Here is an 18,139-nt window from a genome sequence, read left to right as displayed (position 1 = left end):
TCATTACCCAGGCATGTTGTGTAGTTATTCATTTTTACATTTTTGCAAATGTATCGTGGTTACACAGTCAGTATTCAGCATTCCATTCTATCACTTTTTGGTTGTAAGAAAATTAGTCTAATTCATCATGTACAAATGTGTGTGTGAGTGGTGTGTGTGCCGCCTCCTTTGTGGTCTCTAGGACCCTGCCACCCCAACCAGGATTGGAGGTTGGAAGATGGATGGATGGATGCCAGGAGTCAATGTCATTGTAAGGCATCAACACAATTAAAATATATTTTTAAATGGAACCAGTGTCTTAACACCCAGGCATCTCAGTCAGGTGTCCCCCTGCCTTCCAGCTAGTTCTCCAGTACAGCAGTGTTTTCCAACTAGTCCTCAGGGACCCACTGACAGTCCAAGTTTTTTTCAGAGGGAGCAAAAACGTGGACCGGCTGAAGGTCCCAGAGGATCGGGTTGGGAAACACTGCTGTACTGGATTACTGGTTGGAAGATGGCAGGACAGATGAATGTATTTTGACATGCACAGTCCATGATGGTTTCATAAATAGAAAACCGAACCAAGTGTGATTGATTGCCCTATTATGCAATACACATGTATTATTTTCTGCAGCTAAAATTTTTGCTACCTTTTTAAAAAGATGGATAGGTGACAAAATCGCATCATGTCATTAATAATTAAAAAGACTTATCCAGAAACACCTAAACTGGTACACTATGTCCATGCAAACGGACAGGAAGTAATCTTTAAATAACTACCAGAATTAATGGTGGTTATTCATTACGGTACAGCTTATCTGACGCACGAAGAAATTGCCCATTATTTAAGTGCTGGACTATATCATTGCACTAACAATAAAATACTACATTTGCATTGGTGTTTATGCACCACTGGAAGGGATTTTAGGAGATCGCTTAGTGTTCTCGTCCGGACCCTAAACATCAGGCGGTCACTTTAAGCGATCTTTGCTCAGCCACGTTTCGCCACGTCTCCGCGCATGCGCAGTGCGCCAGGTGTCGGTGCAGTTCCGGGTCGGCCGAGGGGGTCCAGTGCACAGAGCCCAATATCAAGTACTGTCTCAACGAAAACAACCCGTGGAGCTATTCTCGACGAACCCTCGGTCTTTTTTTTGCTATCATACACAGATAATATTGTAAAATTTCATAAGGAGAAGACCTGCGAGGATGAATTTTTTCAGGGGAGTGATCGGAGGGCAGGCTGCCGGGGCCCAGCCTTCTGGTGCAGAGACGGTAAATTTTAATCGTGTCAGTCGGACACTTAATCCCAGTTATTGCTGGATGATCTGCGTTTAAAATTAACTGTGTAACTGTGTAATTCAGATGCTTTACAGCGGAGACTCGTCCTTCAGTGCTGACAGGATAGGAGCCGGTAGGACGAGCAGCCGATGTGTGGCCGAAACCGGCACAGCTGGCTTGAAGCGAGCAGCGTTTTTCCCGGAGGGAGTGATCCCATTTATTCATTTGCTTGCATTAAAATTAAGTTCTCCGCTGGGTGACACGTGTTAAGGGCAATGGGGATGGCGAACTCCCTGCTAAACTCATTGTGCGATCCAATATTTGTTCAGGAAAGAACTTGTATGTTAAATGTCTGGAAACATCTAGAAAATCCTGCATCGTAGCCAATGAGCTACGTAGAAGTCGCCCAAGTAGCTGCCTACCACTTCGTATTGGGACATCCCTTGGTATTATTTATTGGTTAAAAGATCTTCCCAGGGCCGCCAACTCTGGTCAGCTGGCTTGAGTGAGATTTTCAATTCGAGACAAGTCTGCACATTCATTTACATGTATGTGACAATTTTATCGCCTTGTAAATAGTCTGTAGGGTTTGCAAACTACCCCAACGCTTCTGATGTAGCCAATCTTAGGTTTATAATCGAATAATATAGATTTGCCGTAAGAACTCTTGCATGACAGTCTGAAAGCCTATTGGTTAACCCCAAATAATTATGAAAAATGGCATGTGAAAGGATGTTGTTGATTGCTGTACAACATGCGTCAGATTCAGCAGATTGCACTTTTTATGTTGTTTGACCGAATACTGCTACACTTGGGTCAATTTGACAAATGAGTCTGACATTTCTCTGTACATTAACAGTTCTGAGTGTCATTGAGGTGGTGGCAACAGGCCATCGAGATTCTTCATCATCTTCGCCATCATCATCCTTGTGAATATTTGTGTTTTTACCCAACAGATCCAGAAACTGTGTGACAGAGTGGCCTCATCTACGTTGCTGGAAGATCGCCGTGATGCAGTGCGCGCTTTGAAATCGCTGTCAAAGGTACTTCCGCTGTCTAATCTCAATTTGTTATAACTCCTTTAAGAATAGCTAACTTATCTGCACTATAAGCAGAACAAATAAGTGTGTCATAACTAAGTTAATACTTCATCACGGTGTTTGAGGTCTTCATAGTTCTGATGTTAGGATTTCTTTAATTTTTTTTTTTTTTACAGAAATACCGTTTGGAGGTTGGTACACAGGCTATGCACCACCTGATTCATATTTTACAAACTGACAGGTATTATTATTATTATTATCATTACTCTTTTTTTTTTTTTCCTCTAAGAAAAAAATATTCTCCGTATTCTGTCTTGAATTTGTAGCTGTGTGTTGCACTATTAAGTGATGATTGCAGTCGGGGCTCCTTTATCTGCTGAATAACACCTTTTGTGTGTTGATGGGGTAGATGTGTTTCGCTTTTATAATGCAAGCCTTGTCCCCTTAATGTTGATTGTTGATTTGATCATTTACGGCCAATGACAAGGGGTCTTTCAGGCTGTGATTCTGTGTACTCTAATCCCGCTTGACGTATCGTTCCTGCAAAACTTCTTGGTCTGCTGGAATCGGAATAGCTAATGGCCCGTTTCCGTTCTCCAGCTCAGACTCGGAAATTATCGGGTATGCTCTGGACACCCTATTCAATGTCATCAGCAATGACGACGAGGAAGAGCAAGGTATTTTGATGCATCCTATAATTGTTTGTCTTGTATAAACTAAAACTCACCGTTACAGTGAAATATGACTTGCGGGCCATTTTCTGATTGCGACTAATGAAAGATGTAAATCTTGAAAATGGACAAATTATCATGTTTATCGACCAAAATAAGTGATTGTAACAGCAATTCGTTAATCTGCATTTTGGTCTGTATCTTTTAAATTCTGAAATTCTACCTGTGCTTTTGGTATTTTTAGTCCTCCTCCCTTTCGGTTTCCCAGCCTGTGTTTAATAAACTCGTCTGTTCAGTGATTGTGCTTTTTCTGACACTTTCTTTTCTTGTTTCCCATGTTTAACTCTCCAGATGAATCAGAAGGTAATTACTTATGCATGGAACCCACCCTCCCCCAATCCCCTTAACCAGTAACCACAATATCCTGCTTAGAGACCCCCCCACCCTCACCCCCAAGACCAGAAAAACAAGGTGCAATGATAAACAGTATTGTCTGGCTCTATTTTCAAGCTGGACCCACTAGGGGGCACTGTTTGAGTTTAGGACACTGGAATGTTAGGTTGTTGTCTAGTTAGGGTGGTAACGAGGGGCGGGATCCACCCCTGTGGGTGTTGGAGTATGGGAGCAGCCACACTGACCCACGCTTTCAGGCAACCCATACAAAGAGCGTTCGTACTGCCACTTTCGCATCAGAGGCCTGTACTACGAAGCGGGGTTACTGGCTTATCAGGGTAACTTGTCGGATTTAAGGTACCACAGTTTAAATGGACTTCATATTCGTTCACTTACATTTTGCCCAGACTACCTTAAATCCGACAAGTTACCCCGATAAGCCAGTAACCCCGCTTCGTAGTACAGGCCCCAGGTGTTGCCATGGAGCAGACTCAGGTTTCGTCCGTTTTCAAGGTTCCTCCTGCCATGATAGTGGATTATGAAGACCAACTCAGTGACTCATTTCTGCATAATAAAAATACTTCTGGGGCATGGTGAAGGCTTAGTTCGTCAAGCCTCTGTGCGTGTACCCGTGACCGGAAAATGTACCTCCCTGGTATCCAGCTCTCATTATCCCCCCGCTCCACCCCAACCCCCCCCAATACCAAAACTGGTTGATTTATTCTGTCTGCCTACTGCACACAGCCAAGCTCTCTCTGCACATCCTCGCTCTGCGCCGCATCCTCGGCAGCTCGCACACGAGCTCTTGCCATCAGCTCAGTCCCTTGTTCCCCTCCATGTTTTGTTTTGTTCTTTGTAATATTTTAGAGGAGAACTCTCAGAAGCAGGCCGACGACCTGGGAGCTCAGTTCACAGACATCTTCATTAAGGAGCCGGAGAACGTGACGCTGATCCTCACCCTGCTGGAGGTAGCCGCTCATGAAGTCCTTCACATGCGGGGGAGGTGAACTCCCTGCGGTTTCGTGGTGCGGCGATGCGGCCTGACGCTCTGTGTCCTCCTAGGAGTTCGACTTCCACGTCCGGTGGCCGGGAGTGAAGCTTCTCACTGCTCTGCTGAAGAGCCAGTGCACTCAGGTGCAGGCCATCGTACTCGTCAGCCCCATGGGTAGGCCCTCGTGATGTCGGCTTTGTAGCGATTCTTCTTGAACGTCCGCCAAACGGGACTGTTTGTGCTTCGGCGGCCTGCTGGAGAGCCACAGGAACCAACAAAGTCCATGCCTTAAGAGTTACACTGATCTGTATTTAATATTTTACTTATACCTTAAGGCCTGTTAACGAATTTGAGATATTAACAAGCACTATTGTATTGTATTGATTTTAGTCAAAGGTTGATTTGTTTCTCGGTAGGAAATTTTGGTGGTCGTACCTTTGCTCCAAATCTAGATTTGTTTTCGTAAGTCAGGCATTGATTTTCTCGCAGGTGTATCGAGGTTGATGGATCTGCTGGCTGACTCGAGAGAAGTTATCCGGAATGACGTAAGCCCTAGCATTGCCGCCTCCCTTTATTCACTTCATTTGGGGGCTTGAGTCTTATTTTTTGTGCCGACGGCTGATGCTTCTGGCTTTACTTCCTGTTGGTTGAATCTCGTTTTCTCTTCCTTCTAGGGTCTGCTGCTTCTGCAGCAGCTGACAAAAGGAAACGCGGCCATTCAGAAGATCGTGGCTTTTGAGAACGCCTTCGAGCGACTTCTGGACATCATCACGGAGGAGGGCACCAGCGACGGCGGTGGGTTCATTCAGGATGCGGCCTTGGCTCTGATGCCACAAACTGCGCAAACTGAAACACATTTGCAGGTTTTTCCACAACTGCATTGTACTTGTTTTAGGCCAGCAATGGCAACATTTGTACCTAAGCAGGCTCAATGGCGATTGTATTACAGACACTCTTCACTTAACGACCCCGTTCCGTTTCTACGCCTAGGTTGTTAGATAAATTGGTCAATAACTGAGCAGCTGCAAAAATGTTCGGAGGACATAACAAAACATGATTGGTTCAGACAGATCACCAATCAGATTATACAGAAGGTGGGTACACGCACTCTAGATGCTTTGACCCACCTCCTCTGATTGGTTCTTGATCTGATAATTGTAGATGCTGACATGGCATTAATCAATCTCATGGCAAGAAGTAGGTTCAGTCAATAACTTCAAGCATGCTATATTGGTGGTGGGTTTGTGTCACCCATCTTTAGATATCGTTTTAATGTGACTTTTGCACCATGTATAACATTTTTAGTATATTTATTAAAGTTTACAGATAGCAGGTATGCGTTTTTATATCCCCCCCCCCCAATATCCTATTCTATGGGGTGCACAGTAAAGTATACATTTATAGAAGAAATATCTAGTCTTGGAGATCTGGAATGCTAGTGTAGTGACTGCGGGACTGAGACTGAGAAAGGGTGATGCGGGACTGAGAAAGGGTGATGCGGGACTGAGAAAGGGTGATGCGAGACTGAGAAAGGGTGATGCGGGACTGAGACTGAGAAAGGGTGATGCGGGACTGAGACTGAGAAAGGGTGATGCGGGACTGAGACTGAGAAAGGGTGATGCGGGACTGAGACGCATGACGCTGAGACACTGCGCTGCCGTTTCCACGACCAAAGTTCTCGTACGACATATGATACCAACTGGTCGGAGAGCTGGTGGAAAATCTGGATGGTCGGTAAATGGGCAGGTCGTTGAGTGAGGAGTGTCTGTACTGTCATTTGCCTCACTTATGTTTTGGATGAAAGCATCTGACTAATAGATGTAAATAAAAAGAATATTCGTTGTGTGAGTTGTAGTGTGTGCTTTTGTTGATGTGATCTGCAAGTCATGGACATGGTGATGTTGAGAGATTTTTTTTGTGGCGTGAACCAAAATGAATTTTCTTTCCTGGAATCTGTTCCATTATCGGCCGATTGTCCTCCCATCTGGCTTTGCAGGAATCGTGGTTGAGGACTGTCTGCTGCTACTGCTGAACCTCCTCAAGAACAACAGCTCCAACCAAAACTTCTTCAAGGAGGGCTCCTACATCCAGCGCATGAAGCCGTGGTTCGAGGTGGGGGATGACAACTCGGGCTGGTCAGCTCAGAAGGTGACAAACCTTCACCTGATGTTGCAGGTAGGAGCTTCTCATTACTTCTGTTCTCTAGATGTATGGTTCCATTTTGTTTTATTTAAATAAAAAATTCATTTCTTTTTGTCTTTTCATTTTTACTGGACGTCTTGATATTTATGTACCCGTTTTTATGTATCAATGTATCAACTTGATATACACACACACACACACACACACACACGTATATACATATATATATGCGCCTACATATATATTCATCCATCCATCCATGCAAGGTACCCACCTTCTGTATAATCTGATTGGTTCAGACAGATCACCAATCATTTTTTGTTATGCCCTCTGAACATTTTTGTGTAAGAAACTCCCATGAGCCTCTGAGTAGCTGTGAGAGTGAGCTAAGCATCTGAGGGACTTTGTTGCATCTCCATTGAGTCTCTGCATCCCTTTCCTCTGCTCTGTCTTGGGCAATGCAGCTGGTCCGGGTGATGGTCTCGCCCGTCAACTCGCCAGGTGCCACCAGCAGCTGCCAGAAGAGCATGTACCAGTGTGGCCTCCTGCAGCAGCTCTGCACCATCCTGATGGCCACCGGCGTCCCAGCGGACATCCTCACAGAGGTGTGCTTCTGTGGACCAGTCTAAAGTGCCGGCCCTGCAGGTTCTTCTGGCGTTCTTGCTGGTGTCTGAAACCTAAACAGTACCGTTTTGATCGGCATTCAATCCTTTTGTGTACAGTGTGTGCCTCAGCATCTCTAGATAAAGTTCAAATCCCTAAATAAAGTAAAACTCTGTGTGCCTTTTCCAGACCATTAACACCGTGTCAGAAGTCATCCGTGGATCGCAAGTCAACCAGGACTACTTTGCGTCGGTCAATGCCCCTTCCAACCCTCCAAGGTCAGAACTGTTCCTTCATCCTCTGGGACTTTTTGTTTACGGAGATCAGTTTGGCTTGAGGTTCTCGAACGGGGCTCTCTGTACACTGTCCCTTGGTGTGCCGTCATATTTCCCGTCCTCGTTTCAGGCCTGCCATCGTCGTGCTACTTATGTCCATGGTCAACGAGAGACAGCCCTTCGTTCTACGCTGCGCCGTGCTCTACTGTTTCCAGTGCTTCCTCTACAAGAACCAGAAAGGCCAGGCGGAGATCGTGGCGACCCTGCTGCCGTCGACCATCGATGGTGAGGCCGCGAGTGGACCGGGGCGGGAGGGCGGGCTTTAGGCGGTGGCTCAGATTATCATAATAAGCTGCATCATCCCATCGTTTACCTTCAACCGCACAACGATGGGTGAAGCCATGTTTCTCATTACAATTTCATGAAACTGTTATAAGATTTCAAGATAAATTGCAAACAAAATGGGAACATTTACTGCAGTCTATTGGTAAAATTGAATAATTCTGTATTTCCCATTTTGTGCAAGTATATGGGCATATTGGAATGCTACTTTTTAGCTTATCCTATTTTTTTTTTTCCCCCCTCCGTTTCGATGCGTAAAGCAAAGGTTGGGGTTCGAACGCATGGTCTGCCATTTATCTGCTGCCCCTGGAGCTTTTTTTTTGGGGGGGTGGAGGGGGTTAGGGGTCTTGCTCAAATGCCCAGTGGGGAAATGTAACAATCTTGCTGAACATTGGATTCAAACCACCAACCTTCTGACCACAGCCATAGAAGTCTTACGCACTGCCCCTCCCCCCCCCATGGGTGTCACAGTCCTGTTTTGTTTTTGCATGGTCATCCTCAGTATATTGGCGAAATGAAACACTGTGCGGCCGCAGTAGATGTTTAGAGCGTTCTCTCCCCCCGCAGCTAATTCGATCTCCGCGGGACAGCTGCTCTGCGGGGGCCTGTTCTCGCCCGACTCGCTGTCCAACTGGTGCGCAGCCGTGGCTCTGGCGCACGCCCTGCAGGACAACCCCACACAGAAGGAGCAGCTGCTGCGGGTGCAGCTGGCCACCAGTCTGGGGAACCCACCCGTGTCACTGCTGCAGCAGTGCACCAACATCCTGTCCCAGGTACCCTGTGTGGGCTGGGGTGGGCGGGGCTTAGAACTCAGGGGCGGAGTCAGCTCTTATTATGGCTTTTTGACATCATTATAGTTGACTTATGCCGTGGAGATATTTTTAGTTCCTTATTTGGCATCTTCAAGGGTATCTCCTCGGGGGGGGGGGGGCTGAAAGCTCACCAAAGACACCCTCCCACCTCTCAACATACTTTTACCAGCAATTTGGTTTTCATAGTTGCTTGGTTGTTTGGGTACAAGTGTGCTTGGAGCTGGGAGGATACAAAAGCATGGACTCTCCGGAGGTCCCTGAGGATTGGGTCGGGGAAACACTGAGCTAAGATATTTTTCTTCGTTATAAAGCCAGTCGTGTGTCGGGTTTGAGGGCGGCTTGATTGACCGGGACTGGGCACTTTACCTGTCAACGAGTTTCAAATATGCCACGTTGTAATTTGCAGGGTGATAAGATCGAGCGACGGGTAAGTGGCCGCGCCGTCGGCACTGTGAGTGTTTGCTTGCCAGCGTTGGGTTCCCCTTCCCCCTGCATTTTTGGGTTTTTGGTTTTTCTTTTCATCCTCTCTCTGTCTGCTGGCCCCAACTGCATCGTGGTGCCGACTCACTGGTAGGTTCTGGTCAGTCCTACCCTGAGCGCTCTGTGGGCTTTGGTTCGAGGAAGTGGCAAGGCAGACCCTGTCTCTGCTCCTCCCAGCTCTGTCCAGAGAGAAACCCCTAACACCGCTGTTTTCCCTGCTGTCCTCTAGGTGGCGCTGGTGTCACAGGAAAAAAAAACATTAAGGCTGCACAAATTTCTCACACTTGGAGCGAGAGATTCTATTTCGATGTTTGTGATTGTATTTCTTAAACAATGAATTTCTTTCTTTGCATTACCTCATCCGTGGAGACGAAACTGGAAAAGGTGAAGACCGATATTCTTTTTTCTAAACACACTTGGCACGCTTAAGTTCATCTTCTCATCGTTAATTCATTTTGGATCTTTTTTTTTTTTTACTTTTGCTTTTTTTCCTGCATATTTATTTGCCTGCTGCCTCTCTCTGAACACGCCTGTCAAATATATAAGCGCGTGTCTCAGTGCCTGTTGCTGGCTGCTTTTCAGGCCATGGAAGACCGCACGCCCGCTCATTAAGATGTCTGAAATCAATACTCCAGGCTCATTTCGGAGATTTAAAATTAGTTTTAAGGGACAACTTGAAGCACCTGTGATTTGGGACTGAACTCAGTTCTGAAGCATTGAATAAGGCTTCCATTTTTTTCCATTTTAACGCAATAATTAAATGGCAATATCATCGTCATAAATCAATTGGAAATGGATCAATGTGCATTTCCTTCTGCTGCTGAAGTCACAGTTGGAACTTTTGTGCTGAACGTGTGTCCATGGGTGCCGTTGCCCCGGCGACCCGATTGGCATGTTCCTGAAGGCCAGTTAGACCATCTACCTAGGCGTCCTAATCGATATGTTTTGAGGTGCTCGGAACCCAGCTCATGCTGTGCCGTTTTCCGGCCGTTTCTAGGGTGCCTTGGAGTTTCACGAACCCTTCCCGTTTAACCATTCATTACTAATTACATCCATCCAATATTAGTTTGTCGCCCACGTTTTCTCAAGTAAGCCATTCATGTTTTCTTCGTTAGGAAATAAAAAATATACCAGATTGCGTCAAAGACTCTATGCAGAGTAAAAAGTAACAGTATTTTAGTTTTTATGTCATGTTCATATAACTGAACTCTTTGTGGTCATGCTATAACTAAACAAAGAGTTTTTTTTTTTATTGTTTTTGGACTGAATGGCTTTTCTGTCAATTCTACAGTTAAATTGCTGTATTTTTCTTTGGTGGCTTTTCATTGGTAAACATTCAGGGTTTATTTCTGGTTAGTTTTAGATTTCCTGACTTCTGTCCTTGGATTTTTATGGTGGGCTTTTTGGGGGGGGGGGTGATGATAACCTTGGAAATCTTACAGAATAACAGCAGTGGATCTCTAATACGCCCCAACACCCACGAGCCAGTATTCTGTATTGCTGGATTATTATTACTATATAAAAACTTCTTTAATGCCACATTCCGGATTGTATGTGAGACTCGCAATTGGTTGCTTAGTAACCCAAAGAATGATCACACTTGCAGAGAGAACTTCATGCTGCCAAGGTTGTTGCAGTTTGGTGGACGGGCAGTGAATCTTGTGCATATCCGCATGAATGAGTTCATAATATCAGTGTTAAAGGTTTTCCTGCTTTTTGTAATTAACTGTGTAATTTACTAATAGTGTGCAGTGTTGGGTTTCCCCAGGCATCTACATGGTGTAATTAACGTGTAACCTTGTGTTTCTGTGTGAAAATGCCAGATGCTCCTCTTATTTGTACCAAGGACAGTGTGACATGGCTGCTCTAGTAGCATCTAAATGCACCAACATCAAGCCTACAAAATCTGTCACGTACAATATTCCCATTAAAGGGTCGTTTTTATTTGGGGGGAAAAAAATACTTGAGATTATGTGTATATGTATTTGTTTTGTTGGCTTGATCCATTTTGCAATTGGATTTAAATGCAATTTTGACCCACTTGATGAATGCATTAACGTCATTCTGCCGTGGTCGGCAGTCTTCATAGAATTAGCATATCAGCATCTGTCTCTCTCTACTGATTGGGTGAGAAGGCCACGCCCCCAAAGAGGGGGTGGGGCAGGGGATCTCAACTGGGCACTGTGTATAAGCCTTTTTAAGTCCAGCTTGGCCAAAGCTCGGAATGGCACATTGGGATGAAAAATATAATGCAGAAAAAATAAAATACATGATCTGATTTGATGGGTGGGTCAAACTTTGACTTCTGAGTTCTTTCTTTTGATTAATAGATTAGGGGATTCTTCACAGACACATGGGCAAACGTGTTTTTCTTGTTGCCTCTTCTATATACAATAATCAGGTCCTGGAAGTCAGCGCCTCAGAGTCTGTGATGTCTCCCCTGTACCATTATCGCTAGGCTGGTTGCTAGGTTACCTGTGCCCCCCCCTCCCCCCTCCTGGCCTCTCGAGACAGATGTCTGTGGTGCTCTGACTCTCGCCTGTGGGGGTGCTCTGACTCTCGCCTGTGTGTCTGTTTCCTTCTACATGTCCGTCTGCCCGTCCGTCTCCGTCTGTCTCTCTGCAGGGCAGCAAGGTGCAGACTCGCGTGGGCTTACTGATGCTCCTCTGCACCTGGATCAGCAACTGCCCCATCGCCGTCACACACTTCCTGCACAATCAAGACAATGTCCCCTTCGTATCCTTCCAGTTTCCCCTGGATGCCACCATGACATTCATGACCAGAAACATAAAATATTTTGTGTATTGAAAGGGAGGGTAAAGTAGCACAAGTCATTTTTAAACACTGTAGTAATAGCTTTTGACGATCTGCATGCCGTCGTGACTGATTTTTCATTGGGCCGCCTTTCCAAATGGTCGCCGCCCCCTAGACCCTGATTGGCCACTTTGAGAGCCGCCTGTTCCTTTTCCTTAAGCCGATGATGTGCAGCTGACGGCCCAGATCTCGGAGAACCTGGGAGAGGACGAGCGGCTGGTGCAGGGCCTCTGCGCCCTCCTGCTGGGCATCTGCATCTACTACAATGACAACTCGCTGGAGAATTGCACCAAGTATGCTCCGCCCCCTCCAGAGATCCTGATTGGTTGCTCCTCCCCAACCCCTCCCCCCCATTTGTGTTCCCCTTTTAAGAGAAAGAAGACTTTAACATTATTTCTTGATTGTTGACTGTTCTAGGATGGATTATATGTGCTGCTTATAGCATTGAGAGCTTTTATTCCCAGAGCAATTTAGTTTCACTTTAAGTACTCTGGGATATTTTATAGATAGTTCAGATTAAGTACCAGTCTGAAGGGGGTAGAGGGTAGACAGTGGTGTTGCTCCCAGGAATCAGAGTCTTTGCAATTCATTGTTGCGACTTACCTGTTAGATTCATGTTGCCCTGGTGTCCATGTCCGTAACCTCTGTACCGCCTTCTTCTTTTGCTGCCCCCTTGTGGCCCGGTTCCACCATCGCATCACAGGGAAAAGCTGAAGCAGCTGATCGACCGCCGGATCGGCAAGGAGAACTTTGTGGAGAAGCTGGGCTTCATCAACAAGCATGAGCTGTACTCGCGGGCCGCCCAGAAGCCCCAGCCCTCCTTCTCCAGCCCCGAGCAGATGCTGTTTGACCATGAGTTCACCAGGCTGGTGAAGGAGCTGGAAGGTCAGTGTGGAACAAGCCCAAACCCCGTGTAATGGAAGGGTCTCCCTGAAATCGCTTATCCTTTGTCATTAAACGTAGTGACGTCTTGTGTGTGGGCATGCTCCGGCCACAGGTGTCATCACGAAAGCGGTGCACAAGTCCAGCGAGGAGGAGAAGAAGGAAGAGGAGGTGAAGAAGACTCTGGAACAGCACGACAGCATTGTGACCCAGTACAAGGAGCTGATCAGGGAGCAGGTAGGCCTCACCGGGGCTCCCGTCCTTTCCGCCACAGCAGTACCCTCTTGGCCCACCAGGGCGGCGCTATCTCACCCTCTTTCTCCTCAGGACGCACAGATAAATGAGCTGAAGGAGAAGGTGTCCTCCATGACGGCACAGAACGAGCAGATGCAGTCCACAATCACGCAGCAACTAGCGCAGATACAGCAGCACAAAGACCAGTACAACATCCTCAAGCTGAAACTGGGTATGGAAAAATCCAGAACCTCGGGTTTGGTGACTGGTTATATTTACTTAGCAGATGCTATCATCCATTAGAGAGCAGGGTCACAGCATGGAACAATTGAGACTTAAGGGCCTGATGGTGATATGATTTTGGGATTTGAACCTATGACCTTCTGGACTTTGGCATAGATCCCTAACCTGAGTCGTACACCATACCATACCCTCACTCCTTCCATCACAGGCAACCCCATTAGCCTTTTTGCTCGCACTGCCTAACAGTGGAGTGTAGTACTGTATGAGTCTGGCTGACAAAATATAAAGGACTGAAATCACAAATATGATGGCGCCTCCTACCCCTTTCAGGGAAGGACACCCAGCAGTCTGGTGGTACGGCAGAGGGGGCCCAAGTGAACGGCCTGCAGCTGGAGGAGCTGGAGGAGCTGCGCAGACAGAATGCGCAGCTGCAGACTCAGCTGACTGAGAAAGACTCGCTCATCGCTAGCTTGGTGAGCACGCTAGCAGCCAGGTTTCCGGGTCTTATTTTAGCGGGTTGATTTGCTGTGTATTCCGGATTGAAAAGAGCCAAATGGGACATTTGTTTATCCCGCTGTGAGAGAAATTCACCCAGAATTTGTCAGTTTGAAAACTCCACCATCCCTGGAGATCATTTATGCCTAGTAAATATCATTATGTGATCTGTTCTGTTGTGATTTACATCGTAGAGGTTGGAGAGTGCCCAGTCAGCAGACAGTACGACTGCCGTCTCAGAGAACGCAGAGCTTCTCAAGGTAACCCGAGGCTCAGTTTCGGCCATGTGGTTCGGAGGCTTATAACTTGTGTGTTTTTTAAATACGGTCCCTTGTTATACTGATTGTCTCAACTTTTGACACAGGAACTAGATATGATGAGGGGTCAAATTCAGGCTCAGTCTGCGGAAATCAGCCAGCTGAGGGCAGAGAGACAGGACCTGCTGAGGAAGGTGGAGACAGCGGTAAGCCCCGATCCCTTAGCGCATTACATCACATGCCCAGCTGACCTTATAAGGAAAATGAATGAATGGGTGAGATCATCATGGTCATCTCCAGTGTCTAGCCTATTCAGATTGAAATGTTTATTGCATGCCACTGTTTGAGGGTGTCCCCCATTTCGCTGCGGATTATTGTGTTATAAAGTTAAGTTCTGTCTTGGTGCTACATTCTCCACCAGGTGCAGGGTGGGATGAGCACTGCAGGGGGCGCCGGAGATGCGGCCAAAACCTCTGAGCTGGAGGGCCGGCTCTCGGCACAGGAGGCGGAGAAGCTGAAGGTTGGCCCCGCCCCAAGGCGTCTTGGCCCCCGCCTCTTAACAGCCACCCCGTCATTACAAGGAATTTTTCCTTTCCCATTATTTGCTTTAAAAGCCTTTTAATCTATTCAATGAGATTAATCGTTTGCTGAAGCGACATGGGGGTGAAGCTCATTGCGGCCAAGAGGCCTCGCCTGACGGCTGACGGCCGGTTCTCGCCCCGTGGCGCAGGCGGAGGTGAAAGGCCTGACGGAGTCCAGGACGGGCCTGGAGCAGCAGTTGGCGTCGGCCAACAGCACGGTGGCCATCCTGCAGACGGAGAAGGCGAAGCTGCAGAAGGAGGTGACCGAATCCAAGAAGGAGCAGGACGAGCTGCTGGTGCTGCTGGCCGACCAGGACCAAAAGATCCAGGCGCTTAAGGAAAAGCTGAAGGAACTTGGAGAGCTGGTAAGCGATCAGAGGCTCCGCCGGGCAGCCATTCTTTGGTATCCTCAATCAGTGGCGGAGCACCTGTACACAGGACCCTGGGTAAAAAATGGACCATGCCTCCCCCCTTCTAAATATACACCTTCTGGCCTGTCCACACCAGTTGTAGCAGTTGCAGATGATGAAATTTAAGTAGCTTACAAATATCATACCCATCATGCACTGCAGTTGTTAGCAAATTTCACAAAGTATTTTTCCGGTAAATACTCGCCTCGACAACATAGTTTGTCTACAAAACATTACAAAGTATTACATTTCAAAATTGTTTTAAGTGTTCTACCAAATATCTTTTTCTGTTATGACTCCCACCATAATGAGATTGTATGTATACATAAAAATTAGAGGTAAAAGTAGCATGTCACAAGTTCATATAATATGCCTGACGTAAGTGTCTTGATCTTCACAAATGAGATTTGCAGTCGGAGGGGGCCCTCAATGTCACGGGGGGGCTGGGCCGCCTACCAGTCCGCCCGTCTCCAGGAGCTATTTGAGTTCAATAATAATCGCATTAGCATTTTCCCTAAAAATCAACTAATGAATTATAATCTCCTAATTTAGAACACAAGTGCATGTCTGAATGAACCTTTTAACTGTCCCCCTACAGGTTGAAGATGAAGACGACTTGGATTCCAGGGACCAGTTTGACGACGAGGACGAGGACGAGGACGAGGATGGAGAGGAAGATGAGCCAAATCCATAGAAAAGGAACTGTTTGTTTTCAGAGAAGAGCAGGAACGTTTCTCCATTTGCAACACTATTCTAGAATGCCAGAAGGGTTAGGTCTTAAGTTGCATCAGTTTCCGTAAAACATCGTCACAACATTTTTATTTCTCAACGCGTAATAGTTTTAATTTTTAGATTTTTAAGAGGAGCTTGTCGGCAGGGCACGGTCTTCGTGCCGCGTGGCAAACGGAAAATGGCGGCTTTGAGGCCCGGCAGAGCAGAGAGTCCAGCTTGCATCAGTGTGCGGTGTAGAACCGCTGAAGACGTTTTGATATGCAACTGCTCGTTAAGTAGGGGATTTTTTTTTTTTTCTTTTCTAATTATTATTTTGACTCGGGGCAGCTGTTGGTGAGCTCAGAAGGCATGTATGATCCACGCCCCCTGGAGGGGGGGAAAGACGGGGGTGAGGGGGCAGCCGTTTAGGTGAAAGAGGAGCGAGACAGCCTGGCCCGTCCTGAGGAGTGCCTTCCGCCTCCCCCGCCCTCGTGAAATTCAGGTGTCCCCCGCCAGCCGATACGCCGCGGGAGTGATCGCTTTCAGCGGACATGAGAAATATTTTTGCTAACTTTTTCCCCCCCCAAGTCAGGTATGAAGAATCTGTAATTCTGTGTAATTAATTAATAGGCATGTACGCCGACTGGAAATAAAGAGTAAATACATGTATAGATAAAAGAATGAATATTCAAAGTCATTTTCAGCGTCGACAGAAGGATTTGCCATAGGTGGAAAATAGTCGTCATGAGATCTTGCCCAGGGACCATAAGGATTCTTCACCTGGAATGCTAACGTTGAGATGCTATCGTCGAAATGCTAACAGGCTTCTTAGTGCAGCGTTTTCCTGCTTTGTTCCCTGCTTTTTTTTCCACCATTACAAGCCTGAGTACGCGTCTGTGCATCTCTCAGCGATGCAGAGGGCTGGTGGAGTCGGAAGCGTAAGTGTTTCTGACGTTTAACGACCTGTCGCGCAGACACTGATCGCGAGGAAGTAAGGCGATCGTAAACAGGCTGAAAATGGGCAGGTTCTCATTGTGTTTCAAAAAATTTTTGCCAGGAAAGGAATTGTTCAAACATTTCACTTAGTTTGAATACATTTGTAGTCTAAAGATCCCATGGGGGATGTGGCTGTTTATTACCGTAAGTGTAGGTGGCTGGAGGAATTTCCAAAACGGTAATTGGATAATATACCCAGTATTGTTCTATTGGCCATAAAATCTGAATTATTAAAGCTAATGCTGAATTTTAGTGCCACCCTGAGCTGTGTTCATGTGACCTAAAGCCTTTATTTTGTTGTGACTTAGATTTTTGCCTCGATAGATTTATAATCCATTAATCTCCAACTGGGGGGTTTCTCCCTTCTGCAAGTAAATTCCAATTTTATACGATTTATGTGCTAGTTTATAAGAGGCCACCATAGCTCGTTAAATTTCATTTTACAAACTAAGATCAGAATCGGATTAATTATATGTTTTGCTAGCATGTCACGACTTGGGTGTTATGGGACAGGTGGAAGGTCGTTATACACTCAGGTTACTGCATCTAAAGGGCCTGTGTGTGTGTGTGTGCGTGTGTGTGTGTGTGTTAACAGTCTTCCTCGGTTACCATGGGACACGTTACCTAGCTGACCATTATGTGGCTGTCGGCAGAACATTTTAAAGGGCGTCCTGGTGGCACTCAGTGGAGAAGCAGGAGAAATTCAGGTGTTGGCCTATGTTAACGGATTGGTAAGGTGTACCAAGGAGTGACGGATGACAAGATCTCATCACCTGACAAGGCTGCACTGATGCTGATGCGGGGTTCGTGTTAAGAGTGCAGGAACTGTGACGGTCCTTAACGTGAAATGGTACAGAATCGGCATACATCCTGTCACCCCCCCCCCCCGATTTATCCCTGAATGACCAGGTGAACTCCAATCCTGTCTTAGCAGTAGATTGAATGATCCTACCATCTTCTGCAGTTCTCAGACGGCTAAAGATGCAAAGGTGTAACCTCTGCAGATGATTGGCCAGAAAAGAGAATGACTAGCGGAAAAATAAATCCTATAACTAAAACCTGCCAGTTTATGTGCTCAGTTCAAAGTATGTTTAGCAGCTAATGATAATCACCATTGACTGATGCCACCTAGAGGCATTCATAGGAATGACACAAAATCAAATGCTGGATTCAGAGGTTCAAAGTTCTTCATTTGCCTGAGGAAGGCCACATTGTACTGGAAACTTCCTTGTTTGGCTCTAATGTTGGCTTATCGCACAGTTGTGCAGGTGTTAAGGAGCAGAGGGCTGATACAAATATGCTGTTTTTGCCAAACCCCTCTACTTCAAGGCCGGGAAAAGGAGACGGCGATTCCTTTCCAAAGCAACCCGATAAAACACCACCTGCGTTATGAGAACTTTTATCAAATAATCCAGATGTTGGAGAGATGGTATCTCGCGGCAAAGACGTTCCGGGACGTGAAGGAAACGGATGAACGATCATCTGTCATCTAAGTTCGGCCCCATCGAGA

General features: G+C 46.4%; 1 protein-coding gene across 4 annotated transcripts; it reads left to right on the top strand.

Annotated features, from left to right (window-relative positions):
* The first annotated feature begins 992 nt into the window (after positions 1-992).
* uso1 (USO1 vesicle transport factor) lies at positions 993-16,881 on the top strand. Of its 4 annotated transcripts, none has more exons than XM_023799351.2 (26): positions 993-1,251; positions 2,214-2,300; positions 2,474-2,538; positions 2,898-2,974; positions 4,229-4,329; positions 4,424-4,526; positions 4,842-4,897; positions 5,027-5,147; positions 6,349-6,527; positions 6,959-7,099; positions 7,287-7,375; positions 7,503-7,657; positions 8,282-8,487; positions 8,933-8,953; positions 9,376-9,390; positions 11,632-11,742; positions 11,995-12,113; positions 12,524-12,705; positions 12,818-12,939; positions 13,030-13,168; positions 13,510-13,652; positions 13,869-13,934; positions 14,039-14,137; positions 14,353-14,451; positions 14,662-14,877; positions 15,521-16,881. In XM_023799351.2, the coding sequence occupies exons 1-26, from the start codon at positions 1,186-1,188 to the stop codon at positions 15,614-15,616; spliced, it is 2,874 nt and encodes a 957-aa protein (XP_023655119.2). In that variant the 5' UTR covers positions 993-1,185; the 3' UTR covers positions 15,617-16,881. The 4 variants fall into 4 exon arrangements, with proteins under 4 accessions (XP_023655119.2, XP_023655120.2, XP_023655122.2 ...); XM_023799352.2 differs by lacking the exon at positions 9,376-9,390 and adding an exon at positions 3,320-3,331; XM_023799354.2 differs by lacking the exons at positions 8,933-8,953; positions 9,376-9,390 and adding an exon at positions 3,320-3,331.
* The last annotated feature ends 1,258 nt before the right edge of the window (positions 16,882-18,139 follow it).

The sequence above is a fragment of the Paramormyrops kingsleyae genome, chromosome 25 (assembly GCF_048594095.1).
Source record: "Paramormyrops kingsleyae isolate MSU_618 chromosome 25, PKINGS_0.4, whole genome shotgun sequence".
Classification (NCBI taxonomy): Eukaryota; Metazoa; Chordata; class Actinopteri; order Osteoglossiformes; family Mormyridae; genus Paramormyrops; species Paramormyrops kingsleyae.
This window is presented reverse-complemented; position numbering and strand designations above follow the sequence as displayed.

What these genes read in the sequence shown, in the direction of transcription:
- uso1 (XM_023799351.2), top strand. Translation starts at nt 1,186, where the DNA reads ATGAATTTTTTCAGGGGAGTGATCGGAGGGCAGGCTGCCGGGGCCCAG. An exon ending in GAGAAGTTATCCGGAATGAC is followed by an intron (nt 4,898 to 5,026) that starts GTAAGCCCTAGC and finishes TCTTCCTTCTAG; the next exon opens with GGTCTGCTGCTTCTGCAGCA. An exon ending in AGAACGCAGAGCTTCTCAAG is followed by an intron (nt 13,935 to 14,038) that starts GTAACCCGAGGC and finishes CTTTTGACACAG; the next exon opens with GAACTAGATATGATGAGGGG.